Source organism: Hyperolius riggenbachi, chromosome 11 (assembly GCF_040937935.1).
Source record: "Hyperolius riggenbachi isolate aHypRig1 chromosome 11, aHypRig1.pri, whole genome shotgun sequence".
In the NCBI taxonomy this organism is placed as follows: Eukaryota; Metazoa; Chordata; class Amphibia; order Anura; family Hyperoliidae; genus Hyperolius; species Hyperolius riggenbachi.
In genome coordinates, this window is record NC_090656.1 from 116253606 (window position 1) to 116280502 (window position 26897).

The 26897-nt window shown below is 42.9% G+C and overlaps 1 protein-coding gene across 1 annotated transcript in view; it reads left to right on the forward strand.

Annotated features, from left to right (window-relative positions):
• The window catches only part of LOC137537853 (mucin-2-like), a 508651-nt gene that overhangs the window by 159544 nt on the left and 322210 nt on the right, over nt 1–26897 (forward strand). The window contains exons 17-22 of the mRNA XM_068259804.1: nt 328–479; nt 1208–1346; nt 2218–2328; nt 12122–12301; nt 16782–17021; nt 25888–26044. Of these exons, the coding sequence (XP_068115905.1) occupies nt 328–479; nt 1208–1346; nt 2218–2328; nt 12122–12301; nt 16782–17021; nt 25888–26044 (979 nt within the window). The remainder of the gene's footprint in view (nt 1–327; nt 480–1207; nt 1347–2217; nt 2329–12121; nt 12302–16781; nt 17022–25887; nt 26045–26897) is intronic.

Sequence of the window (26897 nt, forward strand, 5' to 3'; positions counted from 1 at the left end):
ATCACTCATATGTAATACACGTTACCGTAGCAGAAATCGGGCTACTCGAGTACTGCAGGTCGTGCTAATTGCGCAACTTCTGGTACTTGCTGACAGAAATAAGGGTAATATTGCCAAGGGCTCTCTGTGCATGCCAATATTACTGCAGTTATGTACATCAGGCTCTTTGATACTAAAGTACTGCTGAATATGTAAGATCCATATACCTATTGGTAAATACATTTAAAATCTTAGAAAAAGGACTAATTTGTATTAAAAGTGTTTTTTTTTATAGTCTTGGATTTTGTTGCTGATGGTTACATTGCAACTCTTTATTTTCCTTTATAGTTTAGCAACGAATGTTTGTCAGGCTGTGTTTGCCCTGAAAACATGATAGCCGATGGAAGAGGAGGATGTGTCCCCAATGACCAATGTACTTGTATGTTTAATCACGTCATATATGATCACATGGCATCAGCTAGCATTGGCTGTAGTATATGGTATGTTAAATTACATTCTACTGTGAATTTTCTTAGTATGCTCGAGTAATATACCCGAGTCATGTAAATATGGGCACAATGCAAGTTGTTAAATTTGGGTGCTGCCATAGGTGTCCCTGTAAAACTCTGATATAACTGTAAGAATGGGCTCCGGACTGGCCCAATAAAATAGCTGGTGCCAGGCCAGTGCCCGGTACTTATAGACGCTATTCTATTCTAGTCCCAGGGTCAGACGTGGGTGTTAAGGTTAGTCTACCCCCCAAGGGTTAGACGTGGGGGGTTAAGGTAAGTCTAACACCCCCCCCCCCCAGGTCAGATCTGGGGGGTTGACGTTAATCTACCCCCCCCCCCCAGGGTTAGACGTGGAGGGTGAAGGTTAGGCGCTCACTAATTTTAGTGTTTGGCACCACCTGGGGGGAATCCTTTGTGTTACTCACCACCAGGGGGACCAGTTAGTGTTTGGCATCAAAAGAGATGGTTCTCTGTGAAAATAGGTTTAGGTTAGGAACTTAGTAAAATATACCTAATTAAAATTACTGATATTCTACTATAGTAAATAATAAAATAATTGGAAAATCACCTGTATTCAATTACCATTATTTTGCGCCCATTTTTACTCACAGCGCTATTATAGGTATGCGTATACTCTGCAAACAATCTCTGTGTGTACTGGCTGTTTTGAGAAAGCACAACAGAAGTGATTTTTTTGTCTTGTCTTTTGTGATCAGTATTTGTAACAATGGTAAATGGGTCTGTGAAGAGGATATTTCTGCTCCGGAATGTACGCTATATGGAGATGGAAATTACATTACTTTTGATAACAAATATTATCGATTTAGTGGACAATGTGAATACACTCTTGTTCAGGTACTGAAATAAAATGAGAAATTATATATTTATTTTTACAATTACTATATTTACAATTGCTGTATGAAATGCTAACCTTAAAAACACTTCTTGATATTCTTTTATTTGCTCAATGGGTAGAAGAAATGGAAGTAGATACTGGCAATAAGCAGATGGAACAGCTATTAGTAATACTAAGGCTAGTTTTAAAGAAAAACCGTGACCAAGAATTGAACTTCATCCCAATGAGAAATCTTTACCTTTTCACTAACGGATCATTAGGGAGCTCTGCATGGCTGATATTGTGGTGAAACACCTCCTATAGTGTGATGTCAGGACCATGGTCTTGACAGTTTTCTGTCTGTGAACCTCATTGCATTGTGGGACATAACAGCTGTTTACAGCTTGGTCCAACTGCCAAAAAAAGCAAGCAGCATCTCCTTCCACTGACATCACCTGCCAGCAGTAAAAATGTCACCATGCGGTAAATGTCAGAATGTAAATCAGAGAGAGGAAAGATTTTACAATAGGAAAACACTGACTAAATCATTTATACATAATTATTGTAAAAATGAAGCATTTTTTTATTATATTATTTTCACTGGAGTTCCTCTCTAAGTAGAGGAAGAAAAAGGAACTGTTAAAAATAGTGCCTTGAAAACGTGAACTGCATAGTTTGTGACTGAAACATCTGTCCAGTTTAATCTGCATGCAGTGCATTACCATACAGCAACCCGTCATACTGATGAATTATGAGATATTCTGTTAGGTTTTAAATATGTCCCATTATTGTTTTGGCACTTTAAATACCGTATTGTGGAGCTACCATATAATTCCACTATTACTTATTTTCCATTTTTGATAACATTTTGTACATTGTAATTACTTTAAGGACTACTGTGGAGACCATTTTGAAAATGGAACATTTCGAATTGTTTCTGAAAATGTGCAGTGCAGTGACACTGGATTAACATGCTCCAAGGCCATCACAATGTACCTAATGGTGAGTTCATTGCACAAATTTGGCTTGCTATTGCTATAATTGTATTCATTGTGCAATTATACTTGTCTGGTGTTCATGTTCTGCCAACCACTAAATTGTATATTTCCCTTCTCATTTTAACATTTCTTGCTTAGGCCCCTTTCACACATGGTGCATTCTTTCACATCGATCCCCCGTCTCAGTGGCCATTAGTCTATGACGCAGTGCGGCGGAAGTGATGTAGACTGTGCAGTTTGTTGCCGAGCGGTATCGCGCGACAGACTTTTGCATTGGACTCAATGGTACTGCAAAAATCTATTTAGATTGTTGCAGTGGCGATGCGGCACGCATGCGCTGATCCAACAAAATACAGTGATGTACTTCCTTTCCAGCAGTGAGCTTTTCACTGTTTGGGGGGGTTGAGCTATGCATGTTACTCTGTTTGTGCACTCTGCCACGGGGTAATGCCCAAGGGGAAATGTTGTGGTGCGATTGTCCTGCCCCAGGCTCTTATGCTGTAGTATCACCAAGCTTGAGGCTTCTTGCACACTACATGTGATTCCAGGGTTTTTTGCGATCCAATTTTTTGTGGAAAACAATTTTTATCTTTTAAAAACATGGATAACATTACAATAAACAATGTCTATAATGATCGGCGCAATAAAGTCTCTCAATCTGTTCACAAACTCTTCTGAATCCACCACCACACCGCTTGTGAGATCACTCACCAGCTCCTTAGATCATATAAAATGATCATATGCGCTCAGTCAAATAAGCCAACAGCCCGTCTGGTCATAAATGGGCTCTTCTCTATCACCTCTTCATATCCTCATATGCAGGGTAAATAACATAAAAACGCTCCACATAGCGTAATACAATTCCAGTAAAATTTATTTTGTTTAAAACACTCACGTGTAAACCATGTATGTCTATGACAGGCATACAGGTAAGCGCAGGTTAGGAAAGAAAGCGGGCCGCACACAGCTCCCTGCCTGTCACACACAGCTCCCTGCCTGCCTGCTGCCCTGCTAGAAGGCTGGTCGGACGAGGGATTGCGGAAGTACGCGGATGCCAGCAGGACGGCAGTGTTGCGTGGAGTGAACGGCCGGACGCGGCCCGCTATCTTTCCTAACCTGGGGTCAGGCCAAGGCACAGTCCCAGCGCAAGAATCCCAGACAGCCCATTCAGAGGGACCATTACCCCAGGAGGGAAGTTCAGGGGGGGAGGTAAGCAATATTGTTGTTAATCTTTCCAAGTACCAGTTAGGAGATATGGAAATGAAGGTATTGCAGAAAGGTTTGGGTTATGTGCCGGCCTCCCCTGACAGACACTTTGACTGGGAAGTGGACTTCTTTAAGTTTGTACGGAGTCTTAAATTGAAGGTCCATTTCAAGGGGACTACTCATACTGTCTGTGAGACTGAGCCTGGTCTATTTAAAAAGAGCACCTGGATTCCAGATGTGAAATGTGTTGCAATCAATACTTTTGAGACTGTGGTGAATAGTGAAGTTGCGAAATTATTTGATGGGTCTAGATATAGGAAATATAGAGATAATCTCTCGCCATTGGAAAGACAAGCTTTGAAACGGTTATCATTTTATATGATCTAAGGAGCTGGTGAGTGATCTCACAAGAGGTGTGGTGGTGGATTCAGAAGAGTTTGTGAACAGATTGAGAGACTTTATTGCGCCGATCATTATAGACATTGTTTTAAGCCTTTATAATTGGTACTGAGCATCAATTGAGATCGGCAGCATTTGAATCGAGTGTATTGAGTGTATGTGGGACTGCGCACGGATATCATTTGTAACATTACAAAAAACAACAATTGTATCCCCCTGGTCCCTCCCTCTCCCAGTTCGGTTCCAGTCCATGAATATAGGATTAGATAACAATAGTTAAAAGCAAGGTTTGCCAGTAATAATGGCGATGATAATTTAAACACATCTCTATATCTAAAGAGCATATTAAAGCAGAAATCAAGTAATGGCATTGAAGTGAAAATATTACCAATCAATTGTAATGCTGAGGGGTATACTTTCTGAGTCAGCGTGTGTGCTCAATGTAGCTGGGTAATGGAAGAGGCTACACAGATGGACACAGGAGTAATGAACAAGGGAGCAAGATTGCCCAGAGCAACTGCAGCTCTGGGCCGCCTATCACGCTAGATACTATGTGATACAATACACAACAGACGTAGTTGGTGACAGGCTTGGGTCATACACGATAGAACAGATGGCAGTGGTACAGTGGACTAGACAGAATCAGTCGGAAACAGGCTAAGGTCATACACGTTAAATCAGAAAAATAACAAACGGCTCAACTAACGGATAAATATATATTCGCAGATCTGCATGTATATTTATCAAGAAACTAGCTAAAGCACAAGTAATAATAATTAACAAGACAAACGACACACAGACAGATGGAATTCTTTGCCAATCTAGTCGCTGCCCCAGGGACGGCAACATTCACACTGACATAGACTATACGATCAGGTAGGAGCATTACTAATGACAACACTCACTAAACAGGACTGAAATTCTGAGACTTCTATTATTTTTACCAGAGTCAGAATTATCCATGTTACAGGGCAAGACTTCTGAAACATTCACAGGACAGGGCTGGAGTTCCCTGGCTGCTACAACATTCGACAGGGATTCGGCAACATTAGCTAAATCCGACTGTGTACAGGGTAAGGCATCTAAAAAACTTGCTGATGAGGACAATGCTTTAATGGCTTCTGCTTCACTGGACAGAGATTTATCAAGCTTTACTAGACTGGACTGTAATTCTAAGACAGCTGCTAAACAGGTGAATATTACTGCAACACCAACTGAAGTAAGCAGATCCTCTGAGTCCTCTGCTAGGGTTCTTGAAACATCCAAAGTACAGGGTGGAGCTAAAGACTCTGCGACTTCAAGAGAACGCGAGGTGTGTTTAAAGAATGTTATCTGCATACAGAGGCTGGATCTGCCTATACAGCCCAGCCTCTGTTGCTATCCCAAACCCCACTAAGGTCTGTAGTGTCAGTCTCAGCTGCTCCCCCGCCTCCTGCATAGCTCCAGTCCCTGCCCCCGTCCCTTCCCTCCAATCAGCAGGGAGGGAAGGGATGCAGGCGGGGACTGGAGTTCTGCAGGAGGCGGGGAGAGCAGCAGACTGACACTATAGAGATAAACACAGCCAGCTCTGACAAGCTGTTTGTCAGCAGCGTGGCTGTGATTTATGAGGGATTGCAGAGTGCAGGGGGACCTTAGGGGGGTTTGGGATAGCAACAGAGGCTGGGCTGCATAGGCAGATCCAGCCTCTGTATGCAGATAATATTCTTCAAACCCACCTCGGGTTCTCTTTCAGCTTCACTGGACAGGATCACTGAACAATCCATGTTGCAGGGCAGAACCATAGGAGCACTTGTTGGACAGTATAAAGATTCTGTGACCTGAGCTTCATTGGACATAATTACTGAGTAATTCATGGTACAGGGCAAATTTACTGGAACATTTTCTGGATAAGGCAAGAGCCTCTGAATCATTCACTGAACTAGAGCAAGGTGTTGAAACAGGAGGCCCAGAGCACAGAATGTGTGATGTTGGAACATTCAGATGCTTGGGTTCAAAATTTCCCAAACAGGGTTTCTGATACTCAGAATCTGTAGGACTGAAACAGTCAGGAACAGATAGAGTGCATCTATTGGTATCTGCTGGATCACTTTGCTTGAGATGCAGAAAACAAATCAGAAGGAATTTGTTTATATTTTTTCACAAAACACTTTGCAATCAATTTAACAAATTCCAGGGGTTCATACAAGACCTCCTCATTTTCATCTGCAACTTCCTCAGCCCAAGTTCTCATCTTTCTATCAAGCAGGTATAAGATAATAAACCAGGACTACTGAAATGCTGTAGCTGATCTGAGGAAAAGACATGCATTCAAAATTTTGCAATTCTGCAAGAAAGTCGAAAAAGACTTCTTGCCTCCAAAATAACGAGTTAGGCAAGCAAGATGTGCATCTCTTCTTGGTTGTAGGGAAACAAGGCTAGCAGGTGATGTTGTTGCTAGGGGCAATGGAGAGACAGAATCAACATTGGTTACTGAGTGTTGCACACAGTGACTCCCAGAGCGATCATTCAAGATCTCATTCCATGCATCAATTAAAGAAGTCACAAACTCATGCACACACAGATTCATTTCAATCAAAGAAAAAGCAGACTCAATGCATGCATGCAAAATTATGTCTCTCTTAGCGGTGTAAAATTCATAGAAATATTCTCGCTCATTCTCCTGATCATAAATCAAGGCTTCAATTTCTCATTTGTCAATGGAGGATCCCATTCATTCTTGTCAGGAACTAAACAATTATTCTGGGCATAATTTACAGCTTGAACAGTCTGCAGGAAGCTAGCTGGAGTGGACTTGGCTTGGTTTACTCCTGACAGAGAATCAACTTGACTTAACTGGATCATTACTAGGGTATTTCCTATTCTTAAAGGGAACCAGAGATGAACGATTCACACAAAATAAACATATCAGTTGATAGCTTGTAAAGAATAAATGCTCTACTCGATAATTTAGCCACTCTGGTGTGCCTTTTTGAGTGCTTTTTATCCATTATTGCTCCAGGAAATATCCAATATGGCCGCCGGCTCATATTCCTTCTGCTTCCAGGTTATGAGGTGTTCTGGATGTGCTGTCTAGGCTATATGAGACTATAGACAAGAAGGGCTGCTGTAGGCTTTCATCTGTGTGCTTTCAACTTCATATTCTGGTAGGCTTTGTGGCTGCCTGTAGGAAGTGTCTCTCATAGTAATGAAACTGCATACAGTAGATAATAATGACAGGCTGCACAGACAGAGCACACAGATCACACAGCCACACTTGTCTGTTAGACAGAGATTTTTCCTGCAGCAGCAGCCCCTCCCATGTCATCACAGCTCTCAGTATGTAAAGCATGAAATTTGAGCCAGGAGGGGGAAGGCTTGGGCTTGAAAAGACTCCACAGAAGAGTGACTCAGCTATAATGATTCCAGGTCAAACCTCGACTGAACAGTCGGTGGATTCTTATCACAGTTGATAACCGATAGATTAGACTGAGAAGAATAAAACTAAAAGCAGGGTAGGTGTTTACTGTCATGTTCCCACTGATAAATGTAATAAAATACATGAGGGTGCTTCGTCTCTGGTTCTCTTTAAGAATTTCCAGGACCTGCAACAATTGTTGTACTGCAGGATATGCAAATTCTCCTTGCTGCACAAACAATTTGATTTGCTCACTACTCTGTAATATTTCCTCATAAGACAATTCTTGTAAACAAAAATCTTTATTCTCCCTGGCTAGCAAGGAGAGTTCACTGGTAGTTTCATAAGACCATCTGACTCCCATGAATGACAATTGACTTTCATTATCTGCTAATGACATAGTCTGACTATGGGTCTGATGTGCAGTTGCTATGGGAAATGACACTGCTGGTTGTGAACATTTTCCATTTTACACAACAGATGTAGTCGGTGACAGGCTTGGGTCATACACGATAGATCAGATGGCAGTGATACAGTGGACTAGACAGAATCAGAATCGGTAACAGGCTAAGGTCATACACATTAAATCAGAAAAATAACAAACGGCTCAACTAACGGATAAATATATATTCGTAGATCTGCATGTATATTTATCAAGAAACTAGCTATTGCACAAGTAATAATAATTAACAAGACAAATAACAGACTGACAGACGGAATGCTTTGCCAATCTAGTCGCTGCCCCAGGGACGGCAACATTCACACTGACATAGACTATACGAACAGGTAGGAGCGTAACTAATGGCAACCGCTGCTTTCGTTACGTCCTCAGGAACAAGGCAAGAAGGAATACTACCAGTCACCAACGTGGTGCTGGCAGAATCCAAGCTATCAGGATCAGAAGGATTTTACTGTATCCCCGCGGATACAGCAAATGTCCAAGCAAGAAACAAGATTAAACAATGCAATATACAATTCACATGAATGACCCAGCGACAACTCAGGGAGCTGAACGCTATGTTGGGCGGGGTCTGAAATGGGAGGCAGACTTTTATGTGGACATCAGCCAATGGATGCAGACATGCAAATTCCCACAGAGCTGAATGGTAATCACTCAATCCTGAGCCAGCTTGATTACAAGCTGCTAGCTGAAAGACTCTCATAACAAATATATGCAATATTATGCAACAACATGCATGTAGGAAATCCAGGGCTATCTGGCTGCTGTTCCATTGCAACCGACAGAACATGCTACAGGAGAGATCCAGACATCAATTTTGAATTTAGACATCCACTTAGTCCATATCTTGTAGAACTTCTTCTGTGACCCTCTATTGACATATACACCTTTATAAATGGGTATATCAACGTAAATGGAATGGGTTAAATATTCCATTGTGGGAGCATCGGAAGATTTCCATTTTAGGGCAATCTGTCTTCTAGCATAGAACAAAATTACTCTAGCTAGAAGTAGTTTTCTTTCAGAGAGGGTTTGAATATATTCAGTAATAAGCTTTTAGATGTGAATGGGACAGATGGGCTCACTAGTTCAAAGAGTAAGCCATGGACATTCTCCTAATAATGTTTAATTTTGGGGCACAGCCAGAATATGTGCATAAAGTGGGGCATTAGAATCTCCACACCTCCAGCACCTATCCTGGTTTTCTGAACTGATCTTAAATAGCTTGTGTGGGGTAAGGTAGGTTTGATGTAGGTACTTAAGTGCTGATAGTTTATGTCGAGCTGCTATTGAAGTAGTAATAAGGACACAGAGTGCGTCCATTCAACCTCTGTAAGGTCTGGTATGTCTTTTTTCCACAGTAAATAAGGTTTAGCTTTACTTGGGTTATTGGTATTTATTAGGGTGTTGTAGACAAAGGAGATGAGACCCGTTTGGCCAGAATGACTCAGTCAGGATATCTTCAATAGGATGAGAACGCATAGCTAGTTTCAGTGGGGCAAATTGGGTCTGGAATGCATGTCGAATTTAAAGATAGCGGAAGTACATTGAATTAGGAAGGGGAAATTGTTGTTTGAGGGTATTATATTTTTTGAACAAATCTATTTCGTTATCTATTATCTATTTAGTTTTTAAACATAACATAAAACTGGGGGGTATCTAAAACTAATTTTTAGGCATAGTAGGATGGATACAATTGTTATCTCAACAATTTATGTTCACTTAAAGTGGATCCGAGATGAAAAACGACCTATAACAAGTAACTTGTCTATATATCTTATCTAAAGTTTAGATAGTTTACTCAGCAAATCTAGCTGCAAACCGCTTCAACAGTTATGATTATTTATTCCTGTGATACAATGAGGGCAGCCATGTTCTGTTTGTCACATCACACACAGGCAAGCTGATCTGTATCTCCAGCCCTCAGCCTGTGAAAATGTCACTCTCCTCTCCTACTCCCTTCCCCCATGCCTCTGAAATCTCTGGCTAGTAACACCTCCTGTGTGTGTGTGGGGGGGGGGGGGGGAGTTGGGGATGTGGCGCTATGCATATGACCCTGCCAGCACACTCTGCCACAAGGTCACATTAGTGCAGTTTTTTACATTGCGGTGGTATGCAGCAGGAGCATCGCATTGCAATGCAAAAAAAAAGTGTAAACCCGTCCCTCACATCATTGATGACTAACTCTAATATTGTTCCCTTCATTATCACCTTCCTTCCAAACAGGAAGGAGAAAGTGCAGTGTAACACGCAAACGCCTGACTTATTCGGGTGCTAAACAGCTGCGGTCAGGAATATTCGGGTGTTCGAATTCACTATACTGAATGCGAACACCAGCACTGAGGCAGAATTTGTTGCCCCTTCCTTCCATATTCTCTTGAAAGAATGTGTTATTGCCCAATGTATGACACACAGTTGTAAAAAAAAAAGGTCTTAACGTTTACAAGAAAAAAAATACAAGCACCAATGATACATACAATACAAGATGATAAATACAAGAACCTCCACCTCCCTCTGTCCACCCCTCCTTAGGGATAATAGATGATGCAAAAGTGTGACTGGTAGCGATGTATGGCAGCCACGGCTCTTGGCCTTTAGACATTATCCCCTCCCCTGTTTCCAGAACATGTATGAGCCAAAACCAATTCCGGGTACAACCCCCCTTTGTACTTTGCAAAATAAATGTTTTTGATTCTGATACAGATTGAAACTTCGGGTTTTCATTACCCAGTTTTTGGCCTTTGCTATGGGTCTTCATGCCCCAGGAGATGGATGCAATTGGCAGCAAGTAGTTGGCAAAGTTGCCTTTTAAGCATACATTTTTTTCGGGTAAAATGTTTCTCACACATCACTGCAACCTCAGATAAATATAATAACTAATTGTTTTGCTTTAAAAAAAGAGTGTAGCTCCACCACTGAAAACATAGCCCTAACCTCCTCCCCACGATCTAGTACCAACCAACATAACTTACAACACTGCAGTGGAAGTTTGCAGGGTGGGGTTAAAAACATTTCTCATGTTTTCTACTTACAGAGTAGCCCTGTCACAGTGTGGAAGGACAAGGAGTTCTTCTCTGCCTCTGTGTACTTTGTGAATTTCCAATTTGTCATTGTGGCCACGCAAATTACAGTTGGATACACTAGTGGCCCTTTTTTCTTCATAAATGCACTACTGGAATTTGAAAGTGTACCTGTAGGGAAAAAAAGTGTCCTTCAAGGTACTCTCTCTCCAGGATCCAAAGGCCTCCCCGTCCTCCTTATCAAGCTCATTCCAGCACTGGGACTCTCCAAAAACTGTTTGTCAACAGCTTGCGCTCTTGTACTAGCACTGACACACTTGGGCTCTGGCAGAAAAAGCCAAGTCTGATTGTGTCCATGGTATTGAGCATGCACTTACCATCTGTAGCACAGACAGGGACAGGGACAGCCTTTCCACGATCCAAACCCCTGCTCCCCCTCCCCCCTCCTCCAGATAAGTATTCGTATTTGGGAAGTGAAACTGCCCAGGTTTGCTTTAAAACTAATGGAAACCTAAAAAGATCCCCAAAACTAACAGATACTTACCTAAGGAGATGGAAGGCTCTGGGTTCTATAGAGCCTACCCGCTCCTCTCATGGTCCCCTCATTCTAGCACTGTCACCCATGGTAGCAGTATCCGACCTGCTCTCTGCCACCGCAGAAGGCTTTGAAAGTCTTCGGGAGCCTGAGTGTTCCTGAAGACGGGCGTCTTCCTACTGCACCTGCACTAGCTCTCTTTCTCTCAAGTACTCACGCATGCGCAGTACAGAGCCACCCTTCTTTAGGAGCACTTAGGTGGGGTATTCAATCGGGTGACATTGCTGCTATTAGGGGACCGTGAGAGGAGTGGGAAGGCTCTATAGGACCCAGAGCCTTCCCTCTCCTTAGGTAAGTATCTGTTTATTTGTGTTGTAGGTTCCCATTAGCTTTAACAAGTTACAGGGTATGCTGCTTGTTGTATGTTCAATAAATCATTCCCAGGTCATATAGAGAGTGGGGCGATGACCTCTGTCTTGTGTGTCTGTCCTTGTAACTGTAGAGCAAAGATGATTTTGATTTGATATTGATTATTTTGATTGATATTTTGATATTGATTTCAATGAAACTGGTGACTGTGGAAATACCTACAAATGCATTTGGTGATACCATGCATATGCATTTTATAGCTAGAAAAAAATCCCTATTTTAAGATAAGATTTATTTATCATTTTAGAGGGTAAAAAAAAATATAAACTTCTCATACTGCAATGTCTGCTCTATGTTGGGCTATTTTTTTATATGGTTTTAATTCTGGTTTAACGTATGCTCCCATAATTATAGGACTTTTTCCTCACATTTGAGGATGGTGATGTGGTTGTTTCTAGTGTGTATGAAGGAATAGACTCACCATTCCAGATCCAGAATGCCAGCCTTTATTTAATAATTAAAGCATCAAATGGAATTGTCCTGGTTTGGGATAAAAAGACATCTCTCACCATCAAGATCACAAATGATTTTAAGGTAACGTTTACTCATTTCTTTCCATTTATAGCCTTAATCTCACTTCTGTATAGAAGCTTAGCTAACGATCAGCCACTACTGCTCCTGTTGGAAATTCTATTCATGATCCTACAGCGGATGTCTCCCATTTGTGCTCCTCCCCTTCCTTTCTCTATAGAAGTGCACCAATTGCTTGGCGGAAAGTGGGTTTTAGTTTTGGGTATGAAGAGGCTGTGTGAGCATTACAGTTAGGAAGGTTAGGCTAGATATGCACATGGGATTTTCGCTGCCCAATATTATCATTTCTGTTTGGCTTGAGTAAAAAGTCTTCCCCCAAAATCATTAACCTTCCCTTTAAAGTGTTCTGAATCTCTGACATAACATTCAATAAAAATGTGTTTTCCTACGTTGTATTACTCATACAGTTATCATATTTGCTTTTGTGCACACCTAATATTGTCGGTTTACAAATTACAAGTTTTTAAAGTGTAGTTTTTCTTGCCCTGAAAGCTGTCATTGCATTTTTTTCTTTTTCTATTATAACTGTGTTTTATTATATATTAAAATCTTCTAATGAGCTATTCTGAACACTGTGTGTGCCTGAAGCAGAGACAGTTTCTCAGAGAGTGTTAGTTTACATTCCAGTGTTGATACATTTGTGTTTAACAAGTAAAAAAGATACTGTTATCTCCAGTTTGGATGCGGATTTGAAGCTAAATAGCAGGAGAAAGTGCTTTGTTTAACCATTTTAGTGATGTTCTGCTAGAATTTATTTTTTCTGAGATAATAGCTTTCAAGCTGTGAGGAATCTTTAGAGCAAAGTAGAAATGCTGGCTTTCAGACCACTTTAATGATTGGCTCCTTTCTGACTTCTATTGTCATTCTATTGTATTCCTATACAGGGTGCCTTCTGTTAATTGCCATCCAAGGTCACATTTATACTTTATCCATCCCTAGGTCAAATATGCTGGGGCTCCCCTTCCATGTGCAGCAGCATCTCTCCCATTCCACGTGCCGCTCCCTTTTCATTGTGTATCATCCATGTACTGCGTCCCCATGTACTTCATGTACAGCTCTCTTGGGCATCAGCTTCCATTTTCATGTGTTGCTCCCCATTTGTAACCTTCTCTTATATATAGCAACCACTATATCATGTGTCTTGATCTGTAGCTGCCCAAGGCCCGGGCCTTTGAATCCTTGGCCCTGGCACCATCCCTTACCTCGTTATGGAACAGATCTAGATAACTGAGCTTCATACCTATACAGTGATTACAACACAATAACTAAGGATTGTTTCAGGCAAGAAAAAGTTAAAGTGTATACCTTATATACTTGCGTATAGCCTATGTAAGCCTAATTTGTCAGCACATAAAATGTGCTGAAAAGTTACCCCCTCGGCTTATATGCGAGTCAGTGGAGCAGAATGGATGGTGAAGCAGGTTTTGTTACTGGCAGAGGAGCGTAAGGGTTGTGCACTAGTGATCCTGCTCTTATTAGCTGGCTCCCTACTGTGTCTGTGCCTTCCATCGCCGGCAACATGATGTGCAGAGTGCAATGCTCAAGACTACCTGTGGCCCCTGGCTTGTGGAGCAGAGTGTGCAAGCAACTTGTCAGTGGCGCAATGATCAGGGATTCTTCCTGTGTGACAATCACTGTGTCACATAACTATGACCCCATCTAGTGGCGTCTTGAGATGCAACTGTATCATCCTTGGGGCACATCTGGCTATGGGCAGGGGGAATGACTTGTACTGGGGGCACATCTGACTACTGGGGAGTGGGCTTATACTAGAGTCAATCACTTTTGGGGGGGTCTTCTGAGGGAAAAGTTGGTACTTCGGCTATACGCAGATTGGCTTATATGCAAGTATATACGATACATAGTTTTGATTCCTCAAAAACTATCATATTGAACCTCCTTGAAAGCTCACTGGACTTTTCTGAAACCCAGTGCATGAGCTTAGTGTCTTGATGGATGATCTAGTGAAAACACAGCTTCTGAAAACATCCCTGGTTGCTTTTCCAACTCCACTATAATATAATGTAACCTGGAAGTTATCAGCAGATTGCAGTACAGAGTGAGTGTATTTACCAATAACAGCTGTGGAAGAGATTTCTCTGCTCCATGACAATTGTTAAAACCAGTAAAAGACTGACCTGTTTCCCTCTACAAAATGGAAAGATCTGTGTTATGCAGAAAGCTTCACTGACACCAACAAGACAAAGGCCCATATGTTACATAGTTACATAGTTACATAGTTATTTTGGTTGAAAAAAGACATACGTCCATCGAGTTCAACCAGTATAAAGTACAACACCAGTCTGCTCCCTCACATATCCCTGTTGATCCAGAGGAAGGTGAAAAAACCCTTACAAGGCATGGTCCAATTAGCCCCTAAAGGGAAAAATTCCTTCCCGATTCCAGATGGCAATCAGATAAAATCCCTGGATCAACATCATTAGGCATTACCTAGTAATTGTAGCCATGGATATCTTTCAACGCAAGGAAAGCATCTAAGCCCCTTTAAATGCAGGTATAGAGTTTGCCATAATGACTTCCTGTGGCAATGCATTCCACATCTTAATTACTCTTACTGTAAAGAACCCTTTCCTGAATAAATGGCTAAAACGTTTTTCCTCCATGCGCAGATCATGTCCTCTAGTCCTTTGAGAAGGCCTAGGGACAAAAAGCTCATCTGCCAAGCTATTATATTGCCCACTGATGTATTTATACATGTTAATTAGATCCCCTCTAAGGCGTCTTTTCTCTAGACTAAATAATTGTATGGTGCTAGACCATTAGTACGTCCAAAATGCATGACTTTACAATTTTTAACATTGAATTTCATCTGCCATGTATGTGCCCATATAGCCATCCTATCCAGATCCTGTTGCATATATGGAATTAACTTTTTCTACTGAGTTTTCTCCTAGGAGATGATTTTTCATCTTCTATTTAGAATAACTTTTAAACACTTTACAATTAAAACAAAGTGCCAAAAAGTTGGGGGAAAGGATTGTCAAAACTATTTAAAGTATTTTCATGCTTGCTGGTGGTTTAAAGGGCATTTTATCAACCTCCTGATCGTTACGCCGCTCAGGAGGTTTTGCTAGCCTTAGGCTCCTAGTCTAAATCTAATAGCTTTAGGGGCTTTATTGTAAGTTAGCTAGCACTAGGCTAGCTTGTTTAGGTCGTCGGCACCCCTAGACCACCCCCTGATCCCCCCGATAGAGCCGTTATATACATTAGCTAGCCAGCCTGGTTCCAGAGATCGCGCAGCCTCCCCCAATAGCCTTTTCTTCCCCCTGTGATCCCACTGGTGGCTCCGGTAATCCGGCAACTTTGGCTGAAATAGTGTGTTCTCTAAAGACTGAACCCTACATATGCAGGTTTCTTACGCCCACCAGCATGATGACGCGCAGGGTGAGCACCGGGGGCTGGATGTGCAACTGGAGTTGAAGTCGGATCATCAGAGCCGGCAGTGGGACCACGGATAGGAAGGAGAGGATGCTGGAGGACCTTGCGGGCTACGGGAGGCTGAAGGAAGCCCCAGGTAAATCCGTATTTCTTATCTATGTTACTGCTCAGAGTCCTTTTAAGCCACCAGCAAGCAAGAAAAATTCTCAGAATTACTTTGACAGTACTTATTCACCTATTTTTTGTTACTTTTTCAGCACTGAAATTTTATTTTAAAGAGAAGATGAAAAATGATCTCCTAGGAGAAAATTAAGGTGGAAAAAGGAATTGATTAAAGGCCAATATATGTTTGACAGCTATAGCTTAAATGAAAATCACACTTTCTTTGTAAAAGTAATACTGCAGAAGTCATTTTGTACTTTAATATGGTTATAAAGATTATTTTTATATGCTGTCAGCTCAAACTTCAAACATTTGGTAATAGTACTGTGTTTAGAGTAAGCATGCTCATGAAGTCCTTCCTCACTATTTCAGTGATTGGCTCCACCAGGTAGGAGCTTTTGTTTTCCCATTTTAATACCTATAATCATTTAATCAATGGCAGCAATCTTTGACACACTTATCTGTCAGTTTTTGTGCTTTTTTTAAAAATTCAAACAATGTACAATGCAAGTTGAAATAATACGGCTTTAATTTGAAGCTTGATTAACCGCCTTGGGACTGCGGTAGTTAAATTCTATGTGGCATCTGTGGCTCTCTAACTCTGATGCGGAGTAGATTCTATGCCGTGGCTTTCTGTGGTTCTGAGCCAATCCCTGTTCACCGTGGATGCAGACTTGGCTGTCATTTAACAGCCGAGCTTCCTCTTTTGGGTAAGGAGCCAGTCTTATTGGCTCCTTACCAGGTAATCACTGTGAGCCAATCACAGTGATCACGGATGGCAAACTAAAAACAGGCTCTGGTCCATAAAGGGGGCAGAGTCGGCTGTCCCTGATAAGTTAATGAGGAATTCATAGCTAAAGGTTTTTTGGGGGAGGGAGTTTTGTGTGTGTGTTTTTGTTCTTTGACTTTTTTTATTTTACAGAATAAAGTCTGTGGGCTCTGTGGAAATTTTGATGGAAACTCAAACAATGACTTCAATACCAGAGGGCACAGCACAGTGGAGGATGTTGTTGAATTTGGTAACAGCTGGAAAGTGTCACCATCTTGTCCTGATGTTGATGATATTGCAGAGCCGTGTGATATAAATCTATACAGGAAGTCATGGGCACAAAGAGAATGCAGCGTGCTACTCAGTGACACTTTCAAACCCTGCCATTCTCAGGTAACTTTTACTGTCCAAGAGATGGGGTGGTTTTAGTTAAAATGGGGCCCTTGGCAAAAATGGATGAGGGGCACCTTACGTTTGTATACTGTTATAGCAGGACATTTGTGACCTTTACAGTCCCTGAATTGTGGGACTCCTAAAAATCTTGAAGCCCTGGGCAATGGCCCAGTTTGACCCTATGAAAGCAGCTATCCTGACAACGGAAGTATGGCCCCGATCAGATTTCCAGCAAGATCTTGTCGGAAATCTTTGGGGGCTCCACGAGTGGCACCAGGAAACTGGAGGATGCCGTGGGAATCCAGAGGCTCCCCTTTAGGTAGGTATCACCTTTTGACCTGAGCTTCAGCTTGGGTACACTTTAAGGAACATCGAAATGTGTGCGTGCAATGCTATTATTATTATCTTTTATTATCAATGCTATTATTATTATACTAAGCGATCTGCCCGATAAAGTTGGCTAAGCATTCCTGTTCAGTACATTTAGGGCACATATGATAAAGCAAGTACAAACTGTGTCACAAGAAGAGAAGAGAATCCTACTCAATGGGCCTGAGTCACAAAGCGGTGCTAGCAGTTAGCACGCTGGTGAAAAGCCCTTTATCACGCCTAAACTCAGTTTAGGCATGATAAGTTTAGGTGTGATAAGTTTAGGCATGATAAGTTTAGGTGTGATAAGTTTAGGCGTGATGAGTTTAAGCACCAACTGGGTTAGCACCGCAGTGCACAGCTGATCAAAAGTTTTGCACTAGCAAAGTCTGGTGCACTTCGCATAGAGTTTAATGGCACTGCTTTGCGTGCGGGACTTTGCACGCGATCTAAACTTATCTAAACTTATCATGCCTAAACTTATCATGCCTAAACTTATCACACCTAAACTTATCACGCCTAAACTGGCTTTTCACCAGCGTGGTGCAATGGTTATCACGCCTAAAGTCTCCAACTGGGTTAGCGCCGCTTTGTGAATCGAGCCCCATGAATCTTCCAGAGAGCAGTGCATCCCTAAAAAAGTCTTGGTGAAATGTGTGGAGAGAGGTTAATGAGTGAGGAAGTCATTAGTAGAGATGATTAGTGAGATATTAATAATTCTAGCTTGCATGCAAATTAAACATAAATGATGTGTAGCTTGGAATTTGGCCAAACTATTGCTCTTCCTAACAGTTTGTATTGGCCTAATACTTATCTCCATGCAGTTTGCATTAAATTAGGACACAAGCTTGAAATATTAGCATCAGATTGATTATGTCTAATTATTAGTAGGCATCTGAAGAACATTTAAGTGGTGAGGGGTGTGTTTTATATATTTGTTTGAAAATGAAAGTGGGACAGGAACATTAGCATGATTGAAAGGCAGAGGCATAACAAGACTCTTCCGGTCCTCAGCAAAAACCCTGCCGACTGGGCCCTCTACTCCTCCGAACTGTGCACAACCCTCACCAGCGAGGTGGAAAACTCCATGCATTATGCTCCATGATACACAGTGTTTTCAAAAGCTGGAATATTGTTTTCAGCATGTCACAAAGCTTCTATTTATATGACTGTGGATACAGATGATCCTCTGTAAGTATTGTATTTAAAAAGGAAATGTGAGTTTGAAGTGTAATAAAAAAACAAACAAACAGATTTTCACCTAAGGTGAGGGAAAGCTCTGTATCCTGTAAAGCCTTCTTGTTCCTCCTATGGTTTCCGTGTTCCCCGCTAGTAGCCTCCGATGGATGGATCAGAGACTGCTCTCTCCTCCGCTGCGGGAGGCTTCGGCAGTGTTCGGGAGCCCGATCGCTCCTGAAGACGGGCCGCTCTGTACTGCGTGAGTGCGTGAGAATACATGCTCATGCTTGCGCAGTACAGAGTGGCCCGTCTTTGGGAGCACTCGGGCTCCCGAAGACTGCCAAAGCCTCCCGCAGCGGAAGAGAGAGCAGTCTTCGACTCATCAGTCAGCCATTGCTAATGGGAATCAAGCATTGGAACGAGGACACTAGGAGAGTAATGGGACAGCTTTATAGGACCTAGAGCCTTCCCTCTCCTTAGGGAATTATCTTTTTTTTTAACTACACTTCAGACACCCTCTAACTCTTTTAGGACCAAGGACATTAGAGTGTGGCCCCCTGCTGATGACAGGACGTAACTCTAACGTCCTTGAAGTCCCACCACTCCTGACGCAATCGTGTGCACCCAAGAAGGGAGATTAAACTGTCATATGACAGCTGACATTTTCCCCCAGTGATCAGGAGCCATGGCGATTGACTCCTGATCACGTGATCACTACGATTGCCGCCGATAATAGCGATCTCTGAAAAGGGAGAAGAGGACCCACTCACCTTCCTGATGCTCCGCCGGTGATCGTTCCTCCCGCTCTGCCCGGCATCCATTCTCACTTTGTCGCTAAGTTACGGGTCCCAGCTTGATTACGTCATCAAGAAGGGACCCGAAACTTAGCGGCAGAGCTAGGCTGCATGTCGAGAAGAGAGGAGACTGGGAGAACTGCTCATCACAGGACCCAGGGAGGTGAGTAATGGAGGCTGCCTGTGCTTGCCTGACTATCTATACAGGAAATATCTATCCCGGCTATCTAAACTGGGGACAACTAAACCAGGCAAACTGCTCTGGTCCTCAAGGGGGGTTAATTGGTCGGTCCCCAAGGGCTTAAGCACGCTTGATAAAGGTGAACATGACAAATGGGCACCAGAAAGAGCTACTAGTAGAATATCTGTAAAATTACCAATATTCCACGGCAAACATGCTGATAACCATGCCGCCTTTGCCACTATATAAAAAAATATTGGGCGCTGTGGAAGATTGGCAGCCCCATGGGGGCTCTTGTTATTATTGGATAATATTGATTATCAATAGAAATTCAGACACCAGAGCCGCTCGATAAAATAGTGGGCACTAGTGCCGCGCGCTTTACAAACTGAACCTCCAAATAGAGGGCACAAGGTTCCCATGGCGCCTGCACCACTCACATTTCCTGTTTTGTGAAAAAAGCCCCAAGAGAAGCGTCCTTGTTTTATCATCTGCACAATTTATTAATAGGCATTATCATTTACCATCATCATTAAGTAGAATTTTTTTTTTACATAATCATATTCTTAAAATGGCAGCAGACTAATTTTCTCCTTTTAATATTTCAACTTTTTTTCAGATCTTACGTACATTTTCCATGCTTACATTTTCCAGATTGTTTTACTCCTTTCCACCCTAGCACTATCTTAGGTTGCAGAGAACTTTACTTTTAATTGTCCTCCTTTATATTAAGAGTAATTTATTTTACACTACTTTAGTACTTTACCTCCCATTCCTACTCTTATTGTTTGAAGGAGCCCCTCATAATTTTCTACTGATATATTAACATTATTATTGATAACATCAATTTTAGATATTTTTTACAATGAAACTCTTTTCTAAATGCCAGTTTTACTACCATTCAGTTTGTGCATACATTGAGTATTGCTTGATTTACAGGTTGTCGCAAGGGGGAATGAGGGGGGGGGGGGCATACAGAGTGTTTTTTCACTGTACACTGCAAGTGTGAACGGGCACTAAAGGACAACTGAATTGAGAAGAATATGGAGGCTGCCATAATTACAGTGTTTGCTTTTAATCAATACCAGTGCCTGGCAGCTTTACTGTTCTATTTGGCTGCAGCAGTTTCTGAATCACACCAGAAACAAGCATGCAGCCAATCTTGTCAGATACACCTGGTCTGCTGCATGCTTGTTCATGGTCTATGGCTAAAAGTATTAGAGGCAGAGAAGCAGCAGGACAGCCAAGCAACTGCTATTGCTTAAAAGGAAATAAATATGGCAGCCTCCATATCCTTCTCACTTCAGTTGTCTTTTAACAGTGCTGTCCAGTAATAAACTATCTGACAGTAGTGTTGGGCGAACAGTGTTCGCCACTGTTCGGGTTCTGCAGAACATCACCCTGTTCGGGTGATGTTCGGGTTCGGCCGAACACCTTACGGTGTTCGGCCAAACTGTTCGGCCATATGGCCGAACTAAGAGCGCATGGCCGAACGTTACCCGAACGTTCGGCTAGCGCTGTGATTGGCCGAACGGGTCACGTGTAGTGTTGGGCGAACATCTAGATGTTCGGGTTCGGGCCGAACATGGCCGAACTCCGAACATAATGGAAGTCAATGGGGACCCGAACTTTCGTGCTTTGTAAAGCCTCCTTATATGCTACATACCTCAAATTTACAGGGTATGTGCACCTTGGGAGTGGGTACAAGAGGAAAAAAATGTTTAGCAAAAAGAGCTTATAGTTTTTGAGAAAATCGATTTTAAAGTTTCAAAGGGAAAACTGTCTTTTAAATGCGGGAAATGTCTGTTTTCTTTGCACAGGTAACATGCTTTTTGTCGGCATGCAGTCATAAATGTAATACATATAAGAGGTTCCAGGAAAAGGGACCGGTAACGCTAACCCAGCAGCAGCACACGTGATGGAACAGGAGGAGGGTGGCGCAGGAGGAGAAGGCCACGCTTTGAGACACAACAACCCAGGCCTTGCATGAGGACAAGAAGCGTGCGGATAGCAATTTGCATTTTGTCGCCATGCAGTCATAAATGTAATACAGATGAGAGGTTCAATAAACAGGGACCGGAAACGCTAACCCATCACAGATGTTCATTGTTCATGTTACTTGGTTGGGGTCCGGGAGTGTTGCGTAGTCGTTTCCAATCCAGGATTGATTCATTTTAATTTGAGTCAGACGGTCTGCATTTTCTGTGGAGAGGCGGATACGCCGCCGATCTGTGACGATGCCTCCGGCAGCACTGAAACAGCGTTCCGACATAACGCTGGCTGCCGGGCAAGCCAGCACCTCTATTGCGTACATTGCCAGTTTGTGCCAGGTGTCTAGCTTCGATACCCAATAGTTGAAGGGTGCAGATGGATTGTTCAACACAGCTACGCCATCTGACATGTAGTCCTTGACCATCTTCTCCAGGCGATCGGTGTTGGAGGTGGATCTGCACGCTTGCTGTTCTGTGTGCTGCTGCATGGGTGTCAGAAAATTTTCCCACTCCAAGGACACTGCCGATACCATTCCCTTTTGGGCACTAGCTGCGGCTTGTGTTGTTTGCTGCCCTCCTGGTCGTCCTGGGTTTGCGGAAGTCAGTCTGTCGGCGTACAACTGGCTAGAGGAGGGGGAGGATGTCAATCTCCTCTCTAAAGTCTCCACAAGGGCCTGCTGGTATTCTTCCATTTTGACCTGTCTGGCTCTTTCTTCAAGCAGTTTTGGAACATTGTGTTTGTACCGTGGATCCAGAAGGGTATAAACCCAGTAATTGGTGTTGTCCAGAATGCGCACAATGCGTGGGTCACGTTCAATGCAGTCCTAGGCCGAAAAGGTCATAGCCTAGGGTCACAAAACCTGTTTATTTGGGCAATTTCAATGGTGGCGAGTCTGACGTACATAAATCGCAGCAATGGCCGTTAGCAACGTCTGAATCTCACGAAATGTCTCATGCAGGTAGAAGACATATTGTTAGACTTGGGCTCCAAAGATGGGGTCCCTACATCTCTGCAAACCAGAGTTACAGGGCTCCAAATTTGGTAAAATCCCCCATAGGATTGCATTGCCTCCCTATTTCACTTTCCAAAATCTCACATCTTTTCAAAGGGCAATGGCTCAGCAGTACCAAATTTTCTAGCATTGTAGGGACTCTTAGGGGGAACATGACTGGTGAGTTTCGGGCCCCTAGGCCGAAGAGGTCATAGCCTAGGGTCACAAAAACCTGTTTATTTGGGCTATTTCAATGGTAGTGATGGTGACGTACATAAATCGCAGCAATGGCCGTTAGCAAAGTCTGAATCTCACGAAATGTCTCATGCAGGTAGAAGACATATTGTTAGACTTGGATTCCAAAGATGGGGTCCCTACATCTCTGCAAACCAGAGTTACAGGGGTCCAAAATTGGTAAAATCCCCCATAGGATTGCATTGCCTCCCTATTTCACTTTCCAAAATCTCACATCTTTTCAAAGGGCAATGGCTCAGCAGTACCAAATTTTCTAGCATTGTAGGGACCCTTAGGGGGAACATGACTGGTGAGTTTCGGGCCCCTTGGCCGAAGAGGTCATAGCCTAGGGTCACAAAAACCTGTTTATTTGGGCTATTTCAATGGTAGTGATGGTGGCGTACATAAATCGCAGCCATGGCTGTTAGCAACGTCTGAATCTCACGAAATGTCTCATGCAGGTAGAAGACATATTGTTAGACTTGGATTCCAAAGATGGGGTCCCTACATCTCTGCAAACCAGAGTTACAGGGGTCCAAAATTGGTAAAAACCCCCATAGGATTTCATTGGGCCTCCTATTTACCGTTCCAAAATCTCACACCATTTCAAAGGGCAATGGCTTAGTCAGCAGTGGCAAAACTCACCAGTCATGATCCCCCTAAGGGTCCCTACAATGCTAGAAAATTTGGTACTGCTGAGCCATTGCCCTTTGAAAAGATGTGAGATTTTGGAAAGTGAAATAGGGAGGCAATGAAATCCTATGGGGGATTTTACCAATTTTGGACCCCTGTAACTCTGGTTTGCAGAGATGTAAGGACCCCATCTTTGGAATCCAAGTCTAACAATATGTCTTCTACCTGCATGAGACATTTCGTGAGATTCAGACTTTGCTAACGGCCATTGCTGAGATTTATGTACGTCACCATCACTACCATTGAAATAGCCCAAATAAACAGGTTTTTGTGACCCTAGGCTATGACCTCTTCGGCCTAGGGGCCCGAAACTCACCAGTCATGTTCCCCCTAGGGGTCCCTACAATGCTAGAAAATTTGGTACTGCTGAGCCATTGCCCTTTGAAAAGATGTGAGATTTTGGAAAGTGAAATAGGGAGGCAATGCAATCCTATGGGGGATTTTACCAATTTTGGACCCCTGTAACTCTGGTTTGCAGAGATGTAGGGACCCCATCTTTGGAATCCAAGTCTAACAATATGTCTTCTACCTGCATGAGACATTTCGTGAGATTCAGACGTTGCTAACGGCCATTGCTGCGATTTATGTACGTCAGACTCGCCACCGTTGAAATTGCCCAAATAAACAGGTTTTGTGACCCTAGGCTATGACCTCTTCGGCCTAGGACTGCATTGAACGTGACCCACGCATTGTGCGCATTCTGGACAACACCAATTACTGGGTTTATACCCTTCTGGATCCACGGTACAAACACAATGTTCCAAAACTGCTTGAAGAAAGAGCCAGACAGGTCAAAATGGAAGAATACCAGCAGGCCCTTGTGGAGACTTTAGAGAGGAGATTGACATCCTCCCCCTCCTCTAGCCAGTTGTATGCCGACAGACTGACTTCCGCAAACCCAGGACGACCAGGAGGGCAGCAAACAACACAAGCCGCAGCTAGTGCCCAAAAGGGAATGGTATCGGCAGTGTCCTTGGAGTGGGAAAATTTTCTGACACCCATGCAGCAGCACACAGAACAGCAAGCGTGCAGATCCACCTCCAACACCGATCGCCTGGAGAAGATGGTCAAGGACTACATGTCAGATGGCGTAGCTGTGTTGAACAATCCATCTGCACCCTTCAACTATTGGGTATCGAAGCTAGACACCTGGCACAAACTGGCAATGTACGCAATAGAGGTGCTGGCTTGCCCGGCAGCCAGCGTTATGTCGGAACGCTGTTTCAGTGCTGCCGGAGGCATCGTCACAGATCGGCGGCGTATCCGCCTCTCCACAGAAAATGCAGACCGTCTGACTCAAATTAAAATGAATAAATCCTGGATTGGAAACGACTACGCAACACTCCCGGACCCCAACCAAGTAACATGAACAATGAACATCTGTGATGGGTTAGCGTTTCCGGTCCCTGTTTATTGAACCTCTCATCTGTATTACATTTATGACTGCATGGCGACAAAATGCAAATTGCTATCCGCACGCTTCTTGTCCTCATGCAAGGCCTGGGTTGTTGTGTCTCAAAGCGTGGCCTTCTCCTCCTGCGCCACCCTCCTCCTGTTCCATCACGTGTGCTGCTGCTGGGTTAGCGTTACCGGTCCCTTTTCCTGGAACCTCTTATATGTATTACATTTATGACTGCATGCCGACAAAAAGCATGTTACCTGTGCAAAGAAAACAGACATGTCCCGCATTTAAAAGAGTTTTCCCTTTGAAACTTTAAAATCGATTTTCTCAAAAACTATAAGCTCTTTTTGCTAAATTTTTTTTTCCTCTTGTACCCACTCCCAAGGTGCACATACCCTGTAAATTTGGGGTATGTAGCATGTAAGGAGGCTTTACAAAGCACAAAAGTTCGGGTCCCCATTGACTTCCATTATGTTCGGAGTTCGGGTCGAACACCCGAACATCGCGGCCATGTTCGGCCCGAACCCGAACATCTAGATGTTCGCCCAACACTATCTGACAGCAGTGAGGGGGAGCTAGAACTTAGCAGAGCTGATAATTCCTGTCCGTGAATATGAATAGGTGCATGAAAATTCACCAAACTGAGGATTACTGCTCTCTACTGGCACTTCTCACAGCAGCTTGTATGTCCATCATACTTTGTATCATCAGGTGACAGCAGATGCTGACTGTCAATACACACCAGGAAGTAAGGGAGATACAGGGAAATCTGGAATCCAGGCAGCAGAGCAAAGCAGGGTGCTGCAGACCAGGTGAGAGGAGTTATTTTGACATGTGACCTCTTGTCTCTCCAAGTTCTGCTGCCCTTCTTCTTATACCAGCTTTGTGGCCTTCGCAGAATTCTGGCACTGCTGATAGGGAACTTGAGTTAGCAGCCTTTCTACACTAGCCGGATAGATAAGTGATGGATATTTTTGCGAAAAATGTATGAATCAGATCTTCATGATTTTGTGTTTTGTTTTTGTTTAAAGGAGGACCCAAGTAACTATTATGAAGCTTGTGTGAAAGATTCCTGTGCTTGTGATGAAGGAGGAGACTGTGATTGCCTTTGCACTGCAATAGCCGCCTATGCCCAGGTGTGCCTTTCTCACTGCATCTGTGTTGAGTGGAGAACTCCAAGGCTTTGTCGTAAGTATCAGTAACAATTTTTAAAAAAGGGTAGCAGGTTAAAAATAGAAATTGATGGACATGAACATTTTTGATGTGGAAAATAGTGCTCAGAACTAATTGTCATAAAACGATTTCCTTTTTCTTCTGTGCACTGTTTTCACATACAAAAAGGTTGCAATCATGACTAATGCCCACCAAACGCTAAGCGTCATTAATGTGATCTGGCAAATTATCAATGTCTCACTGATCAAATATTTATTGGACAATATCAACCATCTTACTTCCTTAGAGCAGTGGATTGTTAAACCTTTTAAACACCACCATTACTAGCTTTGTATTAATCAATGCAGTGCAAAGGTAGGCGGCTATCAGGGATGAGCAAAAACTACGCCAGTGCGAATTTACGCATCCTAGTTTGCATCTACGCATCATAGTTCGTAGGTGAAGTTGCAGAACTACGCTTACGAATTTACGCGTAGCGAAGTACCGCTACGCGTAGCTTACGCTTACTATGCGTAGTTAACATGTGTATTGCGTAGTGAACTACGTATGCATTACTCGCGTCTATTTTTCCGCGTACAATTGTATGCTTACAAATTTACGCATTGGAAAGGGGAATGTACGCATAGTAGAGTTCCCGGGATAAACATCTAAAGAGGAATTAATGCGTAAAATTTTCTGCATGCAGGCATAAGCATCCGCATACCCTACGCTTCGCACTACGCGTAATTGCGTATTTTAACGCGTATTCTACGAAATGCATACGAAGCGAATATTTGATTTCGAAGCCGTAGTTTGACGAAGCGTAATTGCATAAAACTACGCGTAGTTCCAGCGTAGCGAAGTTGGCTGACTACGACCATCCCTGGCG